The 20,884-nt window shown below is 42.2% G+C and overlaps 1 protein-coding gene and 1 pseudogene across 1 annotated transcript; one reads left to right on the top strand and one right to left on the bottom strand.

The window, feature by feature from the left end:
• Nucleotides 1-6,512: 6,512 nt before the first annotated feature.
• On the top strand, nucleotides 6,513-8,547 carry LOC106578447 (NADH dehydrogenase [ubiquinone] 1 beta subcomplex subunit 4). Its single transcript, XM_014157248.3, has 3 exons — nucleotides 6,513-6,726; nucleotides 7,326-7,469; nucleotides 8,381-8,547. Exons 1-3 carry the CDS (start codon nucleotides 6,550-6,552, stop codon nucleotides 8,441-8,443), a joined length of 384 nt encoding a protein of 127 aa, XP_014012723.1. The 5' UTR covers nucleotides 6,513-6,549; the 3' UTR covers nucleotides 8,444-8,547.
• A 592-nt stretch (nucleotides 8,548-9,139) lies between these two features.
• On the bottom strand, nucleotides 9,140-20,504 carry LOC106578462 (homogentisate 1,2-dioxygenase-like; annotated as a pseudogene).
• Nucleotides 20,505-20,884: the final 380 nt, after the last annotated feature.

Raw genomic sequence — 20,884 nt, 5'->3', positions numbered from 1 at the left:
CCATGATGTTGTTGATTTATTACTGATGTGTGGTAATGTTTTTGTTGTACTTAATTTCTAGAAATACACACCGAAGCACGCGATACATCAAAAAAAGAATATGTTCATACAAAGGCAAGATTTGTTGCACTGAGCAATGGTTAGTGGTCCTTATTTGGTACATTGATTGTGTGTAGGTTTAACTCTTAACGATTCATCTTATCCATTAGGACCACACATCTGTTCGTCAGATGCCCCTGACAGTAGGTACTCCCCCTTGTGATCAAAAACAACACTGCACAGCGCCCTTGTGCTTCAGCACACACGCCACCTGTGAGGACACCAGATCCACCACCCTCACCTTACCGTCATGCCCTGCAACCGCCAGCATCCGGCAAGACGGGCTGAAATCCACCTGGTTGCTAGACTGAGGCTCTGTCTCTATGGTGAGCACAGCCTGATGTCACATAGCATGAAAGCACAACAAGAATCGCAAGTCGCCGGCAAGGCTGAAGGAAGCATGGTTAATGGAGCTGCGGCAGCCGTAGAGGGTCTTGAGCCCACAGGTGTCCCACAGGGACTTATCAGCAGAGGAGGGGAGGAACTCTACACTAGTGTGGCTGCGCAGTGTGTAGCTGCACCTTTCAGTCTGCAGGTCCCACACCTTCATAATAAGGAAATGTCTACAAACATGATGGCACACTACCTTAATACAGTCAGAATAGGTCTTCCACGTTTGGTAGGCGAATGGGAAAGATTGATTTCCTAACTAACCCTTACTGTGTCATCCAGGGAGCAGGAGGCCACAAAGTCTTAGCAGGAGTAGAAGGAGCAGCCCCAGGTGGCTCTCCAGGATCAGCAGAAATAACTTATTTCCATAAGTATTCAGACCATTTGCTATGAGACTAGAAATTCAGCTCAAGTGCATCCTGTTTCCATTGATCATCCTTGAGATGTTTCTACAACTCTATTGGAGTCCATCTGTGGTGAATTCAATTGATTGGACATGATTTTGAAAGGCACACACCTGTCTATATAAAATCCCACAGTTGACAGTGCACATCAGAGCAAAAACCAAGACATGAGGTCGAAGGAATTGTCTGTAGAGCTACGAGACAGGATTGTGTCGAGGCACAGATATGGAGAAGTGTACCAAAACATGTCAGCAGCATTGAAGGTTCCCAAGAACACAGTGGCCTCCATCATTCTTAAATGAAAGAAGTTTGGATCCACCAAGTCAATTCCTAGAGCTGGCCAAACTGAGCAATCAGGGGGAGAAGGGCCTTGGTCAGGGAGGTGACCAAGAACCCGATGATCACTCTGACAGAGCTCCAGAGTTCCTCTGTGGAGATGGGAAAACCTTCCAAAAGGACAACCATCTCTGCAGCATTCCACCAATCAGGCCTTTATGGTAGAGTGGCCAGACAGAAGCCACTCCTCAGTAAAAGGCACATGACAGCCCACTTGGAGTTTGCCAAAAGGCACCTAAAGGACTCAGACCATGAGAAACAAGATTCTCTGGTGTGATGAAACCAAAATTGAACTCTTTGGCCTGAATGCTAAGCGTCATGTCTGGAGGAAACCAGGCACCACTCATCGCCTGGCCAATACCATCCCTACGGTGAAGCATGGTGGTGGCAACATTATGCTGTGAGGATTTTTTCAGCGGCAGGGACTGGAAGACTTGTCAGGATCGGGGGAAAGTTGAACGGTGCATGGTACAGAGATCCTTGATGAAAACCAGATCCAAAGTGCTCAGCACCTCAGACTGGGGCGAAGGTTCACCTTCCAACAGGACAATGACCCTCAACACACAACCAAGACAACACAGAAGTTGCTTCAGGACAAGTCTCTGAATGTCCTTGTGTGGCCCAGCCAGGGCCCGGACTTGAACCCGATCGAACATCTCTGGACAGACCTGAAAATAGCTGTGCAGCGACGCTCCCCATCCAACCTGACAGAGCTTGAGAGGATCTTTAGAGAAGAATGGGAGAAATTCACCAAATACAGGTGTGCCAAGCTTGTAGCGTCATACCCAATATGACTCAAGGCTATAATCGCTGTCAAAGGTGCTTCAACAAAGTACTGAGTAAAGGGTCTGAGTACTTATGTAATTATCATATTTTATTTATTTTATTTTAAAACCAGTTTTTCCTCTCATTATGGGGTATTGTGTGTAGATTGATGAGGAAAAAAAACATTTAAATCAATTTTAGAATAAGGCTGTAATGTAACAAAATGTGGAAAAAGTGAAGGGGTTGAATACTTTCCGAATGCACTATATCAGTTTCTCTGGTTTTACTTTTTATAGGTATATGTTTGGGTAAAATGAACATTATTGTTTTATTCTATAAACCACTGACATTTCTCCCAAATTCCAAATAAAAATATTGTCATTTGGAGCATTTATTTGCAGAAAATGACAACTGGTCAAAATAACAAAAAAACTATGCCGTATTGTCAGACCTCGAATTATGCAAAGAAAATAAGTTCTTAAACAACACATTACTAATGGTTTAACTTAGGAAGAGTTCAGAAATCAATATTTGGTGGAATAACAGTGGGTGCAAGACCTTGAGAGGCCTACAAGCCACAGTGTCTCACACCCGCTGTGAAATTTGGTGGAGGATCAGTGATGATGTGGGGGTGCTTCAGCAAGGCTGGAATCGGGCAGATTTATCTTTGTGAAGGACGCATGAATCAAGCCATGTACAAGGTTGTCCTGGAAGAAAAGTTGCTTTCTTCTGCTCTGACAATGTTCCCCAACTCTGAGGATTGTTTTTTCCAGCAAGACAATGATCCATGACACACACCCAGGTCAATCAAAGTGTGGATGGAGGACCACCAGATCAAGACCCTGTCATAGCCAGCCCAATCTCCAGACCTGAACCCCATTGAAAACCTCTGGAATGTGATCAAGAGGAAGATGGATGGTCACAAGCCATCAAAGAAAGCTGAGCTGCTTCAATTTCTGCGCCAGGAGTGGCATAAAGTCACCCAACATCAATGTGAAAGACTGGTGGAGAGCATGCCAAGACGCATGAAAGCTGTGATTGAAAATCAGGGTTATTTCACCAAATATTGATTTCTGAACTCTTCCTAAGTTAAAACATTAGTATTGTGTTTAAAAATGAATATGAACTTATTTTCTTTGCATTATTCGAGGTCTGACAACACCGCATCTTTTTTGTTATTTTGACCAGTTGTCATTTTCTGAAAATAAATGCTCTAAATGACAATATTTTTATTTGGGATTTGAGAGAAATGTTGTCAGTAGGTTATAGAAAAAAACTAAAATGTTAATTTTAACGAAACACATACCTATAAAAAACACATACCTATAAATAGTAAAATCAGAGAAACTGATAATTTTGCAGTCGTCTCTTAATTTCTTCCACAGCGTATATGTACAGTACTGGTCAAAAGTTTGGACACACCTACTCATTCGAAGGTTTTTCTTCATTTTTACTAGTTTCTACATTGTAGAATAGTAGTGAAGACATCAAAACTATGAAATAACACATATGGAATCATGTAGTAACCAAAAAAGTGTTAAACAAATCAAAATATATTTTATATTTGAGATTCTTCAAAGTAGCAACCCTTTGCCTTGATGACAGCTTTGCACACGCTTGGCATTCTCACAACCAGCTTCATGAGGTAGTCACCTGGAATGCATTTCAATTAACAGGGGTGCCTTATTAAAAGTTTCTTTCCTCAATGTGTTTGAGCCTATTAATTGTGTTGTGACAAGGTATGGGATGGTATACAGAAGATAGCCCTATTTGGTGAAAGACCAAGTCCATGTTATGGCAAGAACAGCTCAAATAAGAGAAATTACAATCCGTCATTACTTTAAAACATGAAGGTCAGTTAATCCACAACATTTCAAGAACTTTGAAAGTTTCTTCAAGTGCAATCGCAAAAACCATCAAGCTCTATGATGAAACTGGCTCTCATGAGGACCGCCACAGGAAAGGAAGACCCAGAGTTACCTCTGCTGCAGAGGGTAAGTTCATTAGAGTTACCAGCCTCAGAAATTGCAGTCCAAATAAATGCTTCACAGAGTTCAAGTAACAGACACATCTCAACATCAACTGTTCAGAGGAGACTGCGTGAATTAGGGCTTCATGGTTGAATTGCTGCAAAGAAGCCACTACTAAAGGACACCAATAAGAAGAAGAGACTTGCTTGGGCCAAGAAACATGATCAATGGACATTAGACCGGTGGAAATCTATCCTTCGTTCTGATGAGTGTAAATTGGAGATTTTTGGCTTCCAACCACCGTGTCTTTCTGAGACACAGAACAGGTGAACGGATGATCTCTTCATGTGTGGTTCCCACCGTGAAACATGGAGGAGGAGGTGTGATGGTGTGGAGGTGCTTTGCTGGTGACACTGTCAGTTATTTATTTAGAATTCAAGGCACACTTAACCAGCATGGCTACCACCGCATTCTGCAGCGATATGCCATCCCATCTGGTTTGCACTTAGTGGAACTGCCATTCGTTTTTCAACAGGACAATGACACAAACACACCTCCAGGCTGTGTAAGGGCTATTTGACCAAGAAGGAGAGTGATGGAGTGCTGCATCAGATGACCTGGCCTCCACAATCACCCGACCTCAACCCAGATTTTATTTTATTTAACCTTTATTTAACTAGGCAAGTCAATTGAGATGGTTTGGGATGAGTTGGACCGCAGAGTGAAGGAAAAGCAGCCAACAAGTGCTCAGCATATGTGGGAACTCCTTCAATACTGTTGGAAAAGCATTCCTGGTGAAGCTGGTTGAGAGAATGCCAAGAGTGTGCAAAGCTGTCATCGAGGCAAAAGGTGGCTACTTTGAAGAATCTCAAATAAGTCAAATCTATTTTGATTTGTTTAACACTTTTTTGGTTACTACATGATTCCATATGTGTTATTTCGTAATTTTGACTTCTTCACTATTATTCTACAATGTAGAAAATAGAAAAATGAAGAATAACCCTTGAATGAGTAGGTGGGTTCTAACTTTTGACTGGTACTGTATATCTATATCGCAGCACCCCCACCCCCAAACTACTTCCCGCAGCTAGCTGTGCTACTAGGGAAACAATACAATGACTGAATACATAAAGGGTGTGCCATGACATCCAGTGTTGTAGTGGAGGTTATTCACTGTATAGCCCCTAATTTGTCAGAGGGCTTTGGGTATACTCACTTCTTAATCCCCACTGATACCTATCAAAGTGGTGTAGTGGAAGTATATGCCATATCAATTAATAAGGCTGATTGAACAGGTCAGAATGTTTAGCTTAAAATGTTGCTAAATTATTATTATAATTTCTTCACATTTTAGGCGCAGCAATGTACACATGACCGTAGGCCTAGGCTTGAACGTTCCAAAAAGCAATTGCGTGAAACACTGCTCTAAAATGCACACCGCACATGCGAGTGGTTTCAGAAATTTTGAAAGAGGGGGATTTAAAGATGCAACAACTATCATGGGCTACTAATATGACTAGGATAATGCCTTTGGTCGCTAGACAATGAAATAAAGTTGAAAGAAAACCAATAGAACAGGAGAACACATATGAGTACATCTTTATAAAAAATTATTGACTACATGTTTCTATGGTGGGATTTTGGCTATAGGATACTTTGAAGCAAGGTAAGACATGCCTCATATGAAGTAAAACGTCTAGGCAGTGGTGAAAAGTACTTAAGTAAAAAATACTTTAAAGTACTACTTAAGTCATTTTGGGGGGTATCTGTACTTTAATTTCCCTGACACCCAAATGTACTCATTACGTTTTGACAGGAAAATGGTCAATTTCACACACTTATCAAGAGAACATCCCTGGTCATCCATACTGCCTTTGATCTGGCAGACTCACTAAACACAAATACTTCGTTTGTAAATTATGTCTATCTGTCAATTTAAAAAATGAGAATAAATTGTGCTGTCTGGTTTGCTTAATATACGGAATTTGAAATGGTTTTAACTTTTACTTTTCATACTTAAGTACATTTTAGCAGTTCCATTTACTTTTAATACTTAAGTACATTTAAAACCAAATACTTTTAGACTTTTACTCGAGTAGTATTTTACTGGGTGACTTAGCCCTGCTTAGCTTCAGAAGCAAACCAGCAATGGGATGCAGGGTGGTATGCTGCTGGTAAATATTGTATGTATATTGTAACGCACTGTAAGTCAAATATATCGGACTTTGACGTTTGGAAGAATTTTTTCGGCACTCAAAAGCTGACAGTCCGGTGTGAACTCGGTACCGGTGCCCCCTGTATATAGCCTCGTTGTTGTTATTCTTATTGTGTCACTTTTAATTATGACTTTTTATTTGAGTCTACTTGATAAATATTTTCTTCTTCTTGAACTGCACTGTTGGTTAAGGGCTTGTAACTAAGCATTTCAAGGTAAAGTCTACACTTGTTGTATTCTGCGCATGTGACAAATAAAGTTTGATTTGATTAGATTTCTGAACGCTTCGTGTTGCCATGGGAAACATAATTGCTGGAAGAGATAACGCGAGATTCTGCGGCAATCACGTTGCCTGTCTCTTCTCACAAACATGGCGGACTACCGAGAAGCGCCCTTGGCCACTCGGCCAAAAACGTTGGACCCAGCTGAATATTTCAACCTTTCGCTGGACCAGAGACGTGCCGAGGAGGAGAGGGCTGGTTTAAGGGCTCAGCTGAAGAGACAATATCAGATGCAGCTAAACAACCCCCACAGAAAAGAGCTTATTGTAAGTACAGAGTGAGCTAACATGCTAACGCTAGCTAGCTTGCTAATGTCAGACCCACAGTTCACCAGTGTAATGCTAACGTTTGGTAGCCAGCAAGCATTCGCTAGTCAGACTGAAAACCCGACCCGACAAGCTAATGTTGTGCCTGCATTCGGCATTTGAGCTATTCAGCAAATGCCGTTTTATGTATATCTACGTAACTAGTTAGCTTGCTAATTTACTAATCCAACAACAGGCAACATCACAGGACGTTTTTGAGAGTAAGCGAGCTAACGTTAGGCAAGCCGTTTTTTTTTTTTTTTATGCCTGGCGTTCGCTACTTTAGTTGATGTGACCTTGATGTTAGAATTTCATAGGCACTTTGCTATTTAAACATTTGGGTTGCATTCAGTATCATGTATTCTTGGGCGACATGACAGTTTGTGCATTCAACCGTTTCTGCCCTGCGTAGTAGTTGACTGCAATAAGACTGGCATCAACTCTCAAAGAATGGCCATCATTATTGACATCAACTTTTATTTGTCACATGTGCCGAATACAACTGTTGTAGACCTTACCGAGAAATGCTTACCTACATGCTGTTTCTTTTGTGTTTACAGGAAGACCCTGCATTGACACGCTGGGTGTACGCACGCACCAACCCCTACAACCACTTCAGAGCCACCAAGAAGACGTCGCTGCTAGGTGGGCTCTTCGGAGTGGTGCCACTCTTCGTCCTGTACTACGTACTGAAGACTGACAGGGTATGGATGAGATGATACAACCCGTTATCCTGCTCATTCCCTGACATTAGGGGTCTATTCCAAATCCACCCTAGCCTCTATACTAAGGCACTTTATTTAGATATGAAGGGATTGAATAGATTTGAGCAATATGGTGGACATTCCTCCCATCAGAGGGCTTGGTGAAGTTATTGCCATATTGATCATACTGAAATAGTCCTTTGCCTTGGTCTAGGGTTAGGGGTTGATTTGCAACTGTTATGTAGTGTGCTGAAGATTGATCAAACATGTAGATCTATCTTTAGTTTCTTACAATTTTGGGGCGGAGAAACCTTAAAAATATTGTCAGACAAAGCTTCAAAGCAGATTTGCTCACCATAATGCAAAAATGATCACTTCACCATGTCGATGAGCTAAGATGAATGAACAGAGTGATTTAATACTGTCTCGGAGGTCTCATACATCACTGCTGTATTAGGCTACATTTGCGTCTGTTCATTAGATGACTCGTGGGCACAGTCTGATGGCCCTGTTTGAATGTAGTAGGCCTACCTAACTATAGTCAGGGGAAAGAATATGTGCTGCTCATGTCTAAGTTCATCTTCTACTCTGCAACCATTCTCTGTAGTGTCTGTGACATTTTAGTCTACATGGCACCCCTTCCTTCTTCCTCCATTGTTATTGAGATCCTCTCCCTGAATCTGTGCCGGAATCAGAGAGAGATGTCACAAAGACCTTGGTACTGAGTGTGCCATTGTCACTCTGTGCTGTAATTCCTCAGCTATTTTTCCACTGAGAGGAAGAAAAATGACCCTGTATTTATTCATGAGACATTCATTCATATTCTAAGCAGTGGAGGATGAGTAAGTTGCTTAGGTGATGATGCCATCTCTGTTGCCATGGGGACCTCACTAACCCCCCTCTGTCTCCAGGACAAGAAGGAGGAGCAGATCAAAGCTGGGACCTGCGATCGCAAGTTCAAGCTCGCCTACTGAGTTTGCTCATCACGGACCTCCAATGTAAAGTGTTGTAGAGATAATGTCAGTGTGTATCTATTATTGGTAACTGAATAAAACTTCCTTTATTGTTGAAAACAAAATGGGTGTCTGCCTGTCATTACAAACATCGAAGGGCTAAGAATGACATGAGCAGCAAAGTAATGAAAACACGCTAATAAGACTTCCAGGGTATTCATTCATTCATTATCAATGAACTGGTCAAAGAAACGAGCATAGACCAAATGAACCAAGCACTCAATATTACGCTGTGAGTGATATCTAAGGGATAATCAACAAGAGGCTATTCGTTCTAAGGAAAAGGAATGAACGACGTTGACGGTGTGTTCCACAGTGCGATACCGGAGTGACACTAACCTTCCACGTAGTGGCATTATTTTCCAGTTGGAACATCCACTGATGTAGGTAGCAAGTTTACTAGATGGCTACATTAGTTGTCTTGGTAACCAAACAGACTTGCTAGTTTAGCTAACCAAACCATCAGTCCTAGCTCGCTATTATGAAAATCGAATTCAACAGTCTTCAATTCGACTTCTGCTTTCAAAAGCAGCTCATACATAGAACATGTAAGAATTAACTAGAACCATTGAATTCTACCATGCTGATTTATCCCGCTACTGTGCTTTATAGGGAAATAATGCAAGCTCTAGAATGCCCTTCAAGCCAATCAGAAATGAATATTCAACAATGCCATTGTATAAAATGTATTGAGCCACAGTGTAGTCGTGTTACATTAAATCCTAGATGATTTTCTGGTGATCTAGGGGAAGTAATGACTGTTCTGCCTCTGCTCTGCTGTTTGCTGGGCCTCCAGTTGGGGTCAAAGTGTTTGCGGAGTGGCTGTCAGTAGCTCTTGTCCAGGCTCTGACATGTCTCTAGACCCCACTTAGTTACCGCCATGCTGAACGACTACTCAAACATGAAGGTCTGAGATGGAGGGAGGAAGAGGGATGTTACTTGATGTCCCACCATGTACAGCTGTTCGAGAATTGTGATCACGTCGTGTGTGTTACCATGGACCCCTTGGCCACCCTCTCTGGTTTGAGGGGAGTGGTGCTGTTCTTCTCGAAGCATTCTCCGTCGGGACCGTGAGGGGTCATCATGCTGGAAGCCCTCCTCCTTGGCCTCATAGTGGCTCTTAATCATCCCCATGAACTCACTCATACAGTTCCCTGGAACACAGACAGGGGGTGCTCTGACATAACACAAACACACTACTACATAACACACAAAGAGACCAGTGACAGGGGAAAGTTAGTCACTAGAGGGTCATGCTAGAACGGACAAAGGTGTCAGTAACAGAACTAAAGACAAGCATAAGAAGTAGCTATTTCAGTTATTTTTTTCTGAGGGTAAGTGTGTTTATTATACTGTGGTAGTAGGGGGATCTGAAGCTGTGGTCAGCCACACCCCAGCGCGGGGGGAAGATGACAAAATCAGCGATGGTGATTCCTGGACTTGGCCGTCAACAGCGTGAAGATGGAAGGATCCTGGTGCAGAGATGGAGGAGAGGAAGGATAAGTTTGTGTGCACGTGCATGCATTTGTGGGAAGATCTCAATTCCATACTCCTGGCATCCTCTCGTCACCTTCTCAAAACCCATTGGAGGAGAAGGTCAGAGGGGAGGGACCTCTGACTTTCTGCTTGTGTGTAAGGTTCTCACCACATGATCGAAGGCCACACAGTTGACTACCATGAAGTTCTCAGGGTTGTAATTGTTCGGTGTGTAGTTCCCATGCCACGCCACCACGTTAAAGGGAGAGAAATCCTACAAACACACACGCAAGAAACAGAATAATAAACAAATGTATAGCAGGGACTGCGGCAGCACCACTTGGTCTACCGCACCTTTGAACTTGAGATGTAGCCTTACCTCAAGCCAATGTTAATTTTAGGCAAGAGGGCCCTTGATATTCAGAATTGAAAAAACAGCCGTAAAAGCTGCATGGAAAAATGAAAAAAATAACTCAGGGGGAGGATAGGGGCTGATTTAAAACACAATGTACCTCTTTTCATTCTCTGCTCTTTTTTTATTTACCCCGTTCTTTGTGATCCTCAGCTCCAGCAGGTATTATGCCGTAATTGGCTTCACAATCAAACTTTCCCAAACTTTCAGCACCCACGGCTCGGAAAGAGGGGGGAGAGGGAGACGGTGTAGAGATATTTCTTCATCTTGATTGTTAAAACCAGAGCAATTTTATATAGCAGTGCTGTTCTGATAATGTCACTGTGAAAGAGACATTCAATGGTAGCTCTAAAATCAATATAATTCATTACAGCTCAAGCTGTCTTCAGGGCTGACCCATGTACCTTGTCATATGTGCGCAAGCACACACACATTCTCACACACATATATTCCGCCTACTCCCATAGACATACACCATAAAACACACACTAGCACACTTGCATACAGTACAAACACACACACACACACACACACACACACACACACACACACACACACACACACACACACACACACACACACACACACACACACACACACACACACACACACACACACACACACACACACACACACACACACACACAGTCACCATGCACCCAGGGGGTCTGAGGACCCCAAGGCAGGTAATCTCTTGGGCATTACAGTTCCTGTGATAACTCTGGCAGACTCGATTAAAAACGTAGCACAAGAAAACACACACACACACAGACACACACAAAACAAAAACATATTGGCCCAGTCAAGCAAATAATAAGTTAATTTGAGCAATTTCATCTCTCTGCAGGAGGACCAAACAGCAGGATGAGACGCAGCAGAGATGGAACCTGCCCCACCCACTCCACTTCCAATCTGTGTGTGACACACACACATTCCCTGCAGTCTCAGGTTAGGTGGGGGGAAAGAGCAAGCCCCGGCACCTGGTCCGAACCCAGAGAGGGAGACAGAGAGAAAGAGAGGGTTGGATGTAGAGAGGTAGAGAGAGGTTAACGAAAGAAAGAAGGGTCCGGTGTATATACCATGCAAATATTCCCTCTAACACAGGTGTTTCCACAGTTACCTCCCTCACACACATATACACACATCCTTTCGCCCTGTCTCCTTAAAATCCCCTACTGTCAGACAAAATGAGTCGATCCAATTACCTGCTCGACAGGATGCGTTCAGAGCAGGGCGGGAAATCATTCCCCAGTGAAATATGCTGAAATTAGTGCTTAACTCAAGCAAGGTTTTCTCCCCTTCTGAAAGGACAAGGCAGGTATCTGGCGGGAACTCCTGGACGAGCTAACTAATTATTAGTGATTAAGGCTGGTAAGGGAGACGAAACCGAAGCCTGCTGCTGAGAAGAACAGTCAGGCGTTTCACGTTAAATCATTGGGGATGGCAGTTCAATGTTAATGTGCAGCTAACTACTAATAGAACCCAATAGCTGTTCTGTATTCACTCACAGCTAACTGCTAATAGAACCCAATAGCTGTTCTGTATTAACTCACAGCTAACTGCTAATAGAACCGAATAGCTGTTCTGTATTAACTCACAGCTAACAGCTAATAGAACCCAATAGCTGTTCTGTATTAACTCACAGCTAACAGCTAATAGAACCCAATAGCGGTCCTGTATTAACTCACAGCTAACAGCTAATAGAACCCAATAGCTGTTCTGTATTAACTCACAGCTAATAGGCCTCACTTTAATAGTCTGTACAACTTTTCTCAGGGCCCGATTCAATCAGATCCACTTTAGCCGACATCCGCATAGCTGATGTTTGCACCGTGTCAAAGGTGAAACTATGTTAGAGCTGTCAAATCCACAAGCAGCTCCAGGTATTATGCCTAAAGCAGACGTTGCCATTGGCTGTCGCATTAAGAGAAATCCCATGCAGCCTTGTTTACAAGTTGTAACACTGGAATGTGAGATGTAATCTACACCTGACTGATGGAAATCCTCATTATTTCTATATAGCCTACACTTTCTTGTTCTGAACTTCTAATACGAGTGGGATGGGCGTGGCTTCATGGCAATGATCACAAGAGCAGCTGCTCACCGATTTGACAGCTCCAACGCAGTTCCACCCCCGTCACCGCCAAAACATCAGCTATGCGGGTGTCGGCTATCGCCCGTTAACGCTTGATCTGATTGAATTTATGCCTCAGTGTTGGGATGGCTAGCTAAACGCTAAAATTAGTGGTGTCCCATGTATACATTATTACAAGCTACTATCATGAATTATAATGCTGTATATTGTAATGTTTGTGCAAGAACATGCGCATATGGACCCAAAGACACACACGTGTGTACTCACGCACAGAGCAGAAACAAACAAGCACGTCCCCACACACACACACACACACACCTGTTGGCTGGAGAAGAGCTTGCCCTGGTACTAGTTGATGACAGTGTAACCTGCCGTCTACCTCGCAGTCCTCATACCACGCCACCGGAGTCAGAGGGTTGACAAGGCATTGACACGTGGAAGGGTGAACGGGTGTCACACACACCTATGGGTCCCAGGTCGGGGAGCTCAAAGTGAGCTCCGTACACCTCCAACACGTAGCCTCTGGTCTCCCCGAACACATCCACACTGAAACGCATTCCTTGCTGCAACACACAGGGAACATGCAGGTGAGGTGATGGACAGGTGAGGAGGACGGGTAAGAGAGTCAGGTGATGAGAGAGAGAAAAAGGTTAGAGGAATCAGGTGAGTCTTGACACAGGTAAAAGGAACAGCTGAGATTGAAAGGTTGAAAGGTGTTGCCGTCTCACCTGGATGACGCAGATCTCGTTGGGTTCCACCATCATCTTCCCAAACTCTGTAGTGATCAGAATCTCCCCCTGCTGGGCCACTGCGAGAGGGAGGAAAGTGGGAGAGTACTTAAGACTGCTTATGTTATATTGTGTTTATGTATACTTCTAAAACCAAAGGCATATTTGACTGACCAATGAGAAAGTCTCCGTCTGAGTTGTTGAAACAACTGAAAAGCAGAGACAACATTATTAAAAACTTGATATTGGGCATAGAGTTGTAAAGATCAACGATGGGCGAGATCAAATTGTGTATGTAGTACTGTATGTATATAATGGTATCATACAATGGAAACACAAACACACACACCTGTAAACCATGGAGGTGTTGCAGGTGAACATGTGGATGCTGATCCCGTTGCGGGACTTGGTGTCTCCTGCTCCACATAGGGTGTGCAGACCCTATGATTGACAGATGGGAGAACCAATCAGACCCAGGAAAGTCGATAGGCTGTACCAGAAACAGCTAATCACTATCATGGAAAGCCAGAGGGTTTAATGGATTTGATGATGCTGAATGGCAGCAATTGCAGCTGACAGTGAGAAAAAAACCCATTTCAAAACCAAATTTCTCTGTTTCTTCCGCCTAATCTCGCTCTCTAATTCTCTCCATTGTCTCATTTCCAAACCCCGTCCATCTCATTTCTCTCTCTCTTTCTCTCTACCTGGTTAGGGTCAGGTTCCACTTCATCCCACTTCTTTGTTATGCTCCCACAGTGCATTGCGGTGTACAGCTTGTGACAGACAAACGGCAGGATACGGTAGAACCAACTGGGAAACAAGGAAATGGAGTTAGGAAAGAGAGAGATAATGTCTGTGTATGTGCATGATTAAGTGTATGAATAAAGTACTGTTTATTACATTTTTACATTTTAGTCATTTAGCAGAAGCTCTTATACAGAGCTATTTTCAGGGGCAATTAGGGTTAAGTGCCTTGCTCAAGGGCACATGGACATATTTTTTTCACCTAGTTGACTCGGGGATTCAAACTAGCGACCTTTCGGTTACTGGCAGGGTTGGGGAGTAACTGATCACATGTACAAAAAAAACTATAAATGTAATCAGTTAAGTTACTAGCAAACATTTTGTAATTAGATTATTGGATAACATTATGATATCTTTCTGTTTTTCCAATGGCATTCAATTCAGGATTAAAAAAAGGCACAAGTTTAAATTTGTTCATAGACCACTATGATGACAAACCAAATGCCTTTGCTGGATTGTTTTTTTGTCTTATTCTAATGCCTTTTAAGAGGAAAGTAATCAAAAAGTAACTGAAAGTAATCAGATTACGTTACTGAGTTTGGGTAATCCAAAAGTTACGTTACTGATTACAATTTTGGACAGGTAACTAGTAACTGTAACGGATTACATTTAGAAAGTAAACTACCCAACCCTGGTTACTAGCCCAACACTCTTACCTGCTAGGCTACCTGCTGCCCTATACCTGGTGTTAACATGTGCCCTTTGTCCACGTTCTGATTGTGCCAACATTTTTAGACAATATCGATGATTAAAAGACACAATGTGATCTGATTGTCCTGACCACCTCCAGAGGTAGCCAGGCACGCATTGTGTCTGGATATCAATCAGGTATAAACAGATCTGGATAATCAAACTATTTAAATCCTCATTATACTGGCCTCTAAAATCATTGACAGTACCATTGACTTATGGCATCAATAATTGTCTTAAAATAAATACATTCCGAATATCTGTTAAATAATTTGCATACAAGGAGGCACCAGCTAATATGGTCTCATGCTGACACAGTGGATGGATGAGACATATTTTAATACAATGTGTAGACATGACAAACCTTGATCAGATAGGCTGTATCAAAAGACCAATTAGTAGCTAAAGACCAGAATTGGGCTGCCTGTGTAAACGCAGCCATAGTAATTAGATCTTATTGATCAGATCATGAAACTCACATATTAGCCCCAAGACTTCTGTGTAGGCCTGTGTATTACTCCATTATTTATTAAATCTGAGCGATGAAGGAGAAGTTTCTGTCAATCACTATGATATACCTCCTCTTATTGGTTGGCCGTGGGCAGGTGAAAGTGTAGCCGGAGAGTTGTTCAGCGTAGAGACCGTAGGGACACACCTGAGGGTTGTTCTGCTGAGACAACAAAGCTGGGTTTAACTTCCTATAAGGGAGTAACGTACACTGGTGTACCGGACACCCCCGCAGCCCCCTGCTTATGAGCTCTAGGGGCCCATGCGCCTGTCATCATTGTCTATTATTTTTGTTATTTAATAAATTATTTTGACAGTAACCCCTCCTAAAAGTAATTCATAAACCTTTTTACTTCCACAGGAAGCTAAGTATTTGTTTCTTGGGGTGCAACTTTCACTGGGGACAGTGAAATGCCTCAGAGCGGTTGGGTATGCTATTTTCCGGTTTTAGACGGCTGAGTTTAGAACCACATGGACATCACAGAGCATGTGGACAGGCTAGCTGTGTGAAGGGAAAGCTTCTGAAATGCTGATGTATAGGACCAGCACGGGAGAGATGAACAGAGGCAGCTGCTGTCTGTGTTTGTTGCGCCTTTTCTCTGAGACGTAAAAGCAAGCAGGGCAGAAAATGGCTACCTTTTAGTTGACTGATCTAGCTGGCAAGTTAACTGCTGTTTGATATAAAAATAATGTATTTATTCCCAGCGCTGAGCTAGTATTGTAACTGACATGTTACGTTAGCTAATGTTTCATCGCCTCTCCACTGAAGTGAATGAACTTCTAGCTGCTAGTTTAGTTAGCTAGCTAGTAGCTACCACAGCCAGTTCAGCTCTAGCTAGCCTCTAGCTATCTGTCAGGTAGCAGTATCTAACAGCTCTTGTGTGTATGGAAATGTTTTGTAGCCTTTGTTTTGTCCTGTTTCAACAGAAGTAAATGTGATGATGTACCATTGTACCATTAGTTGGCTAACTGTAACTAGCTAGCTAGCTCACTAACGTTAGCTATTATTTTTGCTTCAATCACACTAGACCTGAATCAAACAATGAAACCAGCAGCCAAACGATTGAAGACTGATATTCTGACCTTTTTTCTGCGCAATGCGAGTTTTTATTAGTCAGTATAGCAATGTAACGTTGTTGATCTGTCAGTTTCACTAGCTAATGTCCTACTTTTCACACTGACATGGTATAAACAGCTCTACGGGCTTCACTGTCATGGTGCACAGTCAATACACAACACTGTGCTCATCATGTCTTAGCATTATCAAATGGTGACAGATTTCCCTGCAGGGTCAGACAGACAGGGAAGACCAGTCCATGGCACTCAGGTGAATTTTGCAGTATATTATAACAATCAGTGAATGGATACAAAGTTCCATCTTGAGTTGATTGGTAGGCTACAGTCTGGGATCTTGGAATAATGGTCATTTCAATTATTGAACCATTGATTATATTCTTGGATAATATAATTTATAAATGTACACCAAAGTAATTCTTTGTCACGCCTCATCTGAGCATCAGGGTCAGGCAGCCAGATAACCTTTGCAGACACAACACTTTATTCTCTCTGTACAGCAAACACAGGACAAGTAAGAAGCTTCAAAGATTGAAACTATTTTAAGGCAGTCTGACAAACCTCTAAAGTTGATTTCCAAACTGAATCAAGGGTTGATAGTCAAGGGTTGATAGAGGCTTTCCCCAATGACACAAAACATGTCAAACGAAAACGTGAGGAAGACCTGGGAGGCGCTATTGACGATAATGAATGGATACAGATATTTTAGAATGTCCAGTCATTTTCATATAATCTGACATAAATTACTGCAGTTTAAGACCATCCATAGAGCGTTCTATATGCCAGTGAAACTGATTATCATGCACTCAGAAATACAATTCTTCTGCTGGAGGTGGAAAACACAAATGGGGACATATTTGCATATGTTATGGTCTTGTGAAGGCTGTCTGAATTCTGGCAAAGAGTATGTTATTTTATCTCAGCATGTCTACAGATTCTTCCTTCTCCTTAATTTTGTTTGCTTGGAAATGTTGATACTGGAGACTGTTCTCAGAAGAAACTGTGTAACCTAGCATTTATAGCGGCTAAGAAATGCAGGTTGGTTATCCTCCCACAATGGATGGCAGAAATGTCAAGTTATGTATCACTAGATTTGATTTATTATAAGATTAAGGGTATACTGTGCAACTTTCATAAAGTCTGGATGCCTTATATGGAATACTGTTTGACAAAAGGAGTCTCTATTGAAAACATGTCTACATCAGGGAGGATACCTATTTAGGCAATCCCTAGCTGCTGGGATGCTCAGTCCTGGCCAGGGGGTCTGCCATACTTGTCACGGATCCCTCTGGAACTTTCATTACTCACACCTGTCTCCTATTCCCACTGATTTTTACTTGAATAAGTGTGCCCTTTGGGTTCCATTGGGCTGTCGATTATTGTTACTATGTCCATTGGTGCATGTGAGTACCTGCGCTGTGTGTTTTTGGCTTTCGTGCCATTGTGGTTTGCGCAGATGATTACGGTCTCGTCCCGTGTGTTAATCATTGTGCCAAAAACACCAGTCTCAAGATCAACAGTGAAGAGGTGACTCTGGGATGCTGACCTTCTAGGCAGAGTTCCTCTGTCTAGTGTCTGTGTTCTTTGCCCATCTTAATCTTTTCTTTTTATTGGCCAGTCTGAGATATGGCTTTTCTTTGCAACTCTTCCTAGAAGGCCAGCATCCTGGAGTCGCCTCTTCACTGTTGACGTTGAGACTGGTGTTTTGCTAGTACTATTTAATGAAGCTGCCAGTTAAGGACTTGTGAGGCGTCTGTTTCTCAAACTAGACACTAATGTACTTGACCTCTTGCTCAGTTGTGCACTGGGGCCTCCCACCCCTCTTTCTATTCTGGTTAGAGCCAGTTTACGCTGTTCTGTGAAGGTAGTAGTACACAGCGTTGTATGAGATGTTCAGTTTCTTGGCAATTTCTCACATGGAATAGCCTTCATTTCTCAGAACAAGAATAGACTGACGAGTTTCAAAATAAAGTTCTTTGTTTCTGGCCATTTTGAGCCTGTAATCGAACCCACAAATGCTGATGCTCCAGATACTCAACTAGTCTAAAGAAGGCCAGTTTTATTGCTTCTTTAATCAGAACAACAGTTTTCAGCTGTGCCAACATAATTGCAAAGGGTTTTCTAATGATCAATTAGCCTGATAAACTTGGATTAGCTAACACAACGTGCCATTGGAACACAGAAGTGATGGTTACTAATAACGGGCCTATGTAGACATTCCCTTAAAAATCTGCCGTTTCCAGCTACAATAGTAATTTACAACATTGACAATGTCTACACTGTATTTCTGATTAATTTGATGTTATTTTAATGGACGAAAAATTGCCTTTTCTTTCAAAAACAAGGACATTTCTAAGTGACCCCAAACTTTTGAACTGTAGTGTATTTAATAATGATCTCTTACCTAGCTTGATGACTGTGGACATTTTTGCTTACTTTTTGTTCTAGAGACAGCTAGAAGGGCCATGGGTCATATTAGATTGTGTATAAATGCAGGAAATTAGCTTTAGATGCCCCCCCCCCCAAAAAAATTATTAAAATACAGACCACTGCCAAGTTATGTCCCCCACACTTCTAAACCCCAAGTTGCGACCCTGTATAGACCTACTTTGTAAGTGGCTTTCTGGCTGACGCATTGGATTTGTTCTTATTTTTGGGGGGGTAGGGTAACTCCGACCTTGCGGAGGTCCAGAGAAACTGCCTTATGCCGGTGGTAAAGTGGGTGTAAAGGGGTGTTGCTGGATAACAAGTAAGGGGTATAGACTGGTTAGCTGATGTCACAAAAACAATGCCCGCACTTCAAAGGGACAGAAGTCTGTGTGTTGTTGTGATTCTGGATGGCCAGATAGATAGCAACAATGTCAAGAAACTACCATGTGTTGAATCGTAAGTGGCTCATTTCAGCTTGTTATTGAGGTGTTTGACTGATGTCTTGTGGTAATATGGCCCAAAAATCTCAAGCTCATCAACAACTGTAACAATGTATATATTTGAGAGACAACTAATGCTCATTGTGCAAATGTGTGTATATTTTCAATAAACATTGGAGTCTAAATATAGTTTACATGTTGTCAACAATCTAAGCCAACCCCATCTGTTTTGCCCCATAGTTGTGCAAGAGTCGTTTTGTTGCTAAGCAACCAACCATCTATGGAATGTTACCTGACCTTCATGTAAGGCTCCTGGACAGCAAGGGTCTTCAGATGAGAACTCATTCCCAAACCCACTCAGGTACTGGAAGAGAGCAACATATTATGGGACAGACGGTTGGCTGGACAGTGATAGGCCTAGTCTTTAAAACAGACATATTGGGTGATATTGTGACATTATACCTGTGTTTTTGCTTTTGGTTTAACATTGATAAGAACTTTGATTGGCGTCAATGTTGAGTCGTGCTACTTGTGTCATCTGTTTGCATACTTGTCACACAATGCAAACATACATGACTACTCTGATAGGCATGCAACTCCACAGGACGAGCCCTCTTACTCTCTTTCTCTGCTACACTAGGAACGTGGGGTCTGCAAAAGCGCACGGGTCTGTTTCCAATAATGCGTGCGCACACGTAAATCTACATTTCTTGCGGAGTAGGCTACTTTACTTTGTGGGGAGAAGAATGTCTAAAGTCTCAATAAACAATGCAGTGGTAATATAATAGATTATATAAATGTCAACTGACGTTAACTGATAAAAGACACACACTACCACTGTGTTTAGACTACAGAACTCTGCGTTCCACAAGCAACTTGGGCTCAACATCTGAGCATCTGCTGAATCCAGCTCAATGATTGGGCAGAAGGAAACGCCCCTTCAGCGCACCACTTGACAGCGAAAGTCGGCTACAGACGTACAGCCTACACACAGTTAAGTCTTACATATTGTAAGATTTCTGACATTTGTTGGTGCGATTGATAGCTCCATCACCCATAAAGTAAAACGTTCAAATGACAGAAGAATAACAATTATTATCTTTACTATATGTAAAATATAATATAATGAAGAAAACAATGAATGAAAAATAAAAGTCATTCTCCGCAATAATATATAACCTGAACATTGCTTAATCATAAATGGAGGTAATATTTACTGAAGTTATGCCTCCTTACCTTGAGCCCAACCATTGTGCTTACTTAGGAAACTGTCCAACTGAAGCAAATACGTTTTCAATGTCCAACACCCTTGTTAAAACTTAAGTATTTATCTCCAAACGTAACTAGGTTAGCTCCCTAACCTATCGGCCACACAACCCCCACGTCCCGTGATAGAGTGAAGAAGAAAGGAGGGATGGATTTATGCTCTTTCTCAATATGGCATCAATTAGGACCAGACTCGGTCCGTGACGTATATTGGGGGTTCTCTCTGAGAGAAGGGTTAGATATCCAAAGAAAAAAACTGAGAAATTGGTGGAGAGACTGAGGTCGGGTTGCTTAAAAGTGTGCAAACAAGGACCAAAGTCATAGCCAATGCAAATACAACCAACCCCAAGCCACCTTTTAAATACATCATGGGTCCAATGGACATGATACGTTTCAAGGCTTCCTGTGTTCCAACCACATTGACGGTTATGGATGCACCTCGCTGATGGCGATGAACATAGAAATAGAATCCATATCTAT

This window comes from Salmo salar, chromosome 19, assembly GCF_965601325.2.
Source record: "Salmo salar chromosome 19, fSalSal1, whole genome shotgun sequence".
Taxonomy (NCBI): Eukaryota; Metazoa; Chordata; class Actinopteri; order Salmoniformes; family Salmonidae; genus Salmo; species Salmo salar.
Note: the sequence above shows the minus strand (reverse complement) of the source record. Positions and strands in the feature narration are given on the sequence as shown.

Coding starts and splice junctions, on each gene's coding strand:
- LOC106578447 (XM_014157248.3), top strand. CDS start 6,550: ATGGCGGACTACCGAGAAGCGCCCTTGGCCACTCGGCCAAAAACGTTG. Junction 6,727..7,325: donor CCCACAGAAAAGAGCTTATT/GTAAGTACAGAG, acceptor TTGTGTTTACAG/GAAGACCCTGCATTGACACG. Junction 7,470..8,380: donor ACGTACTGAAGACTGACAGG/GTATGGATGAGA, acceptor CTCTGTCTCCAG/GACAAGAAGGAGGAGCAGAT.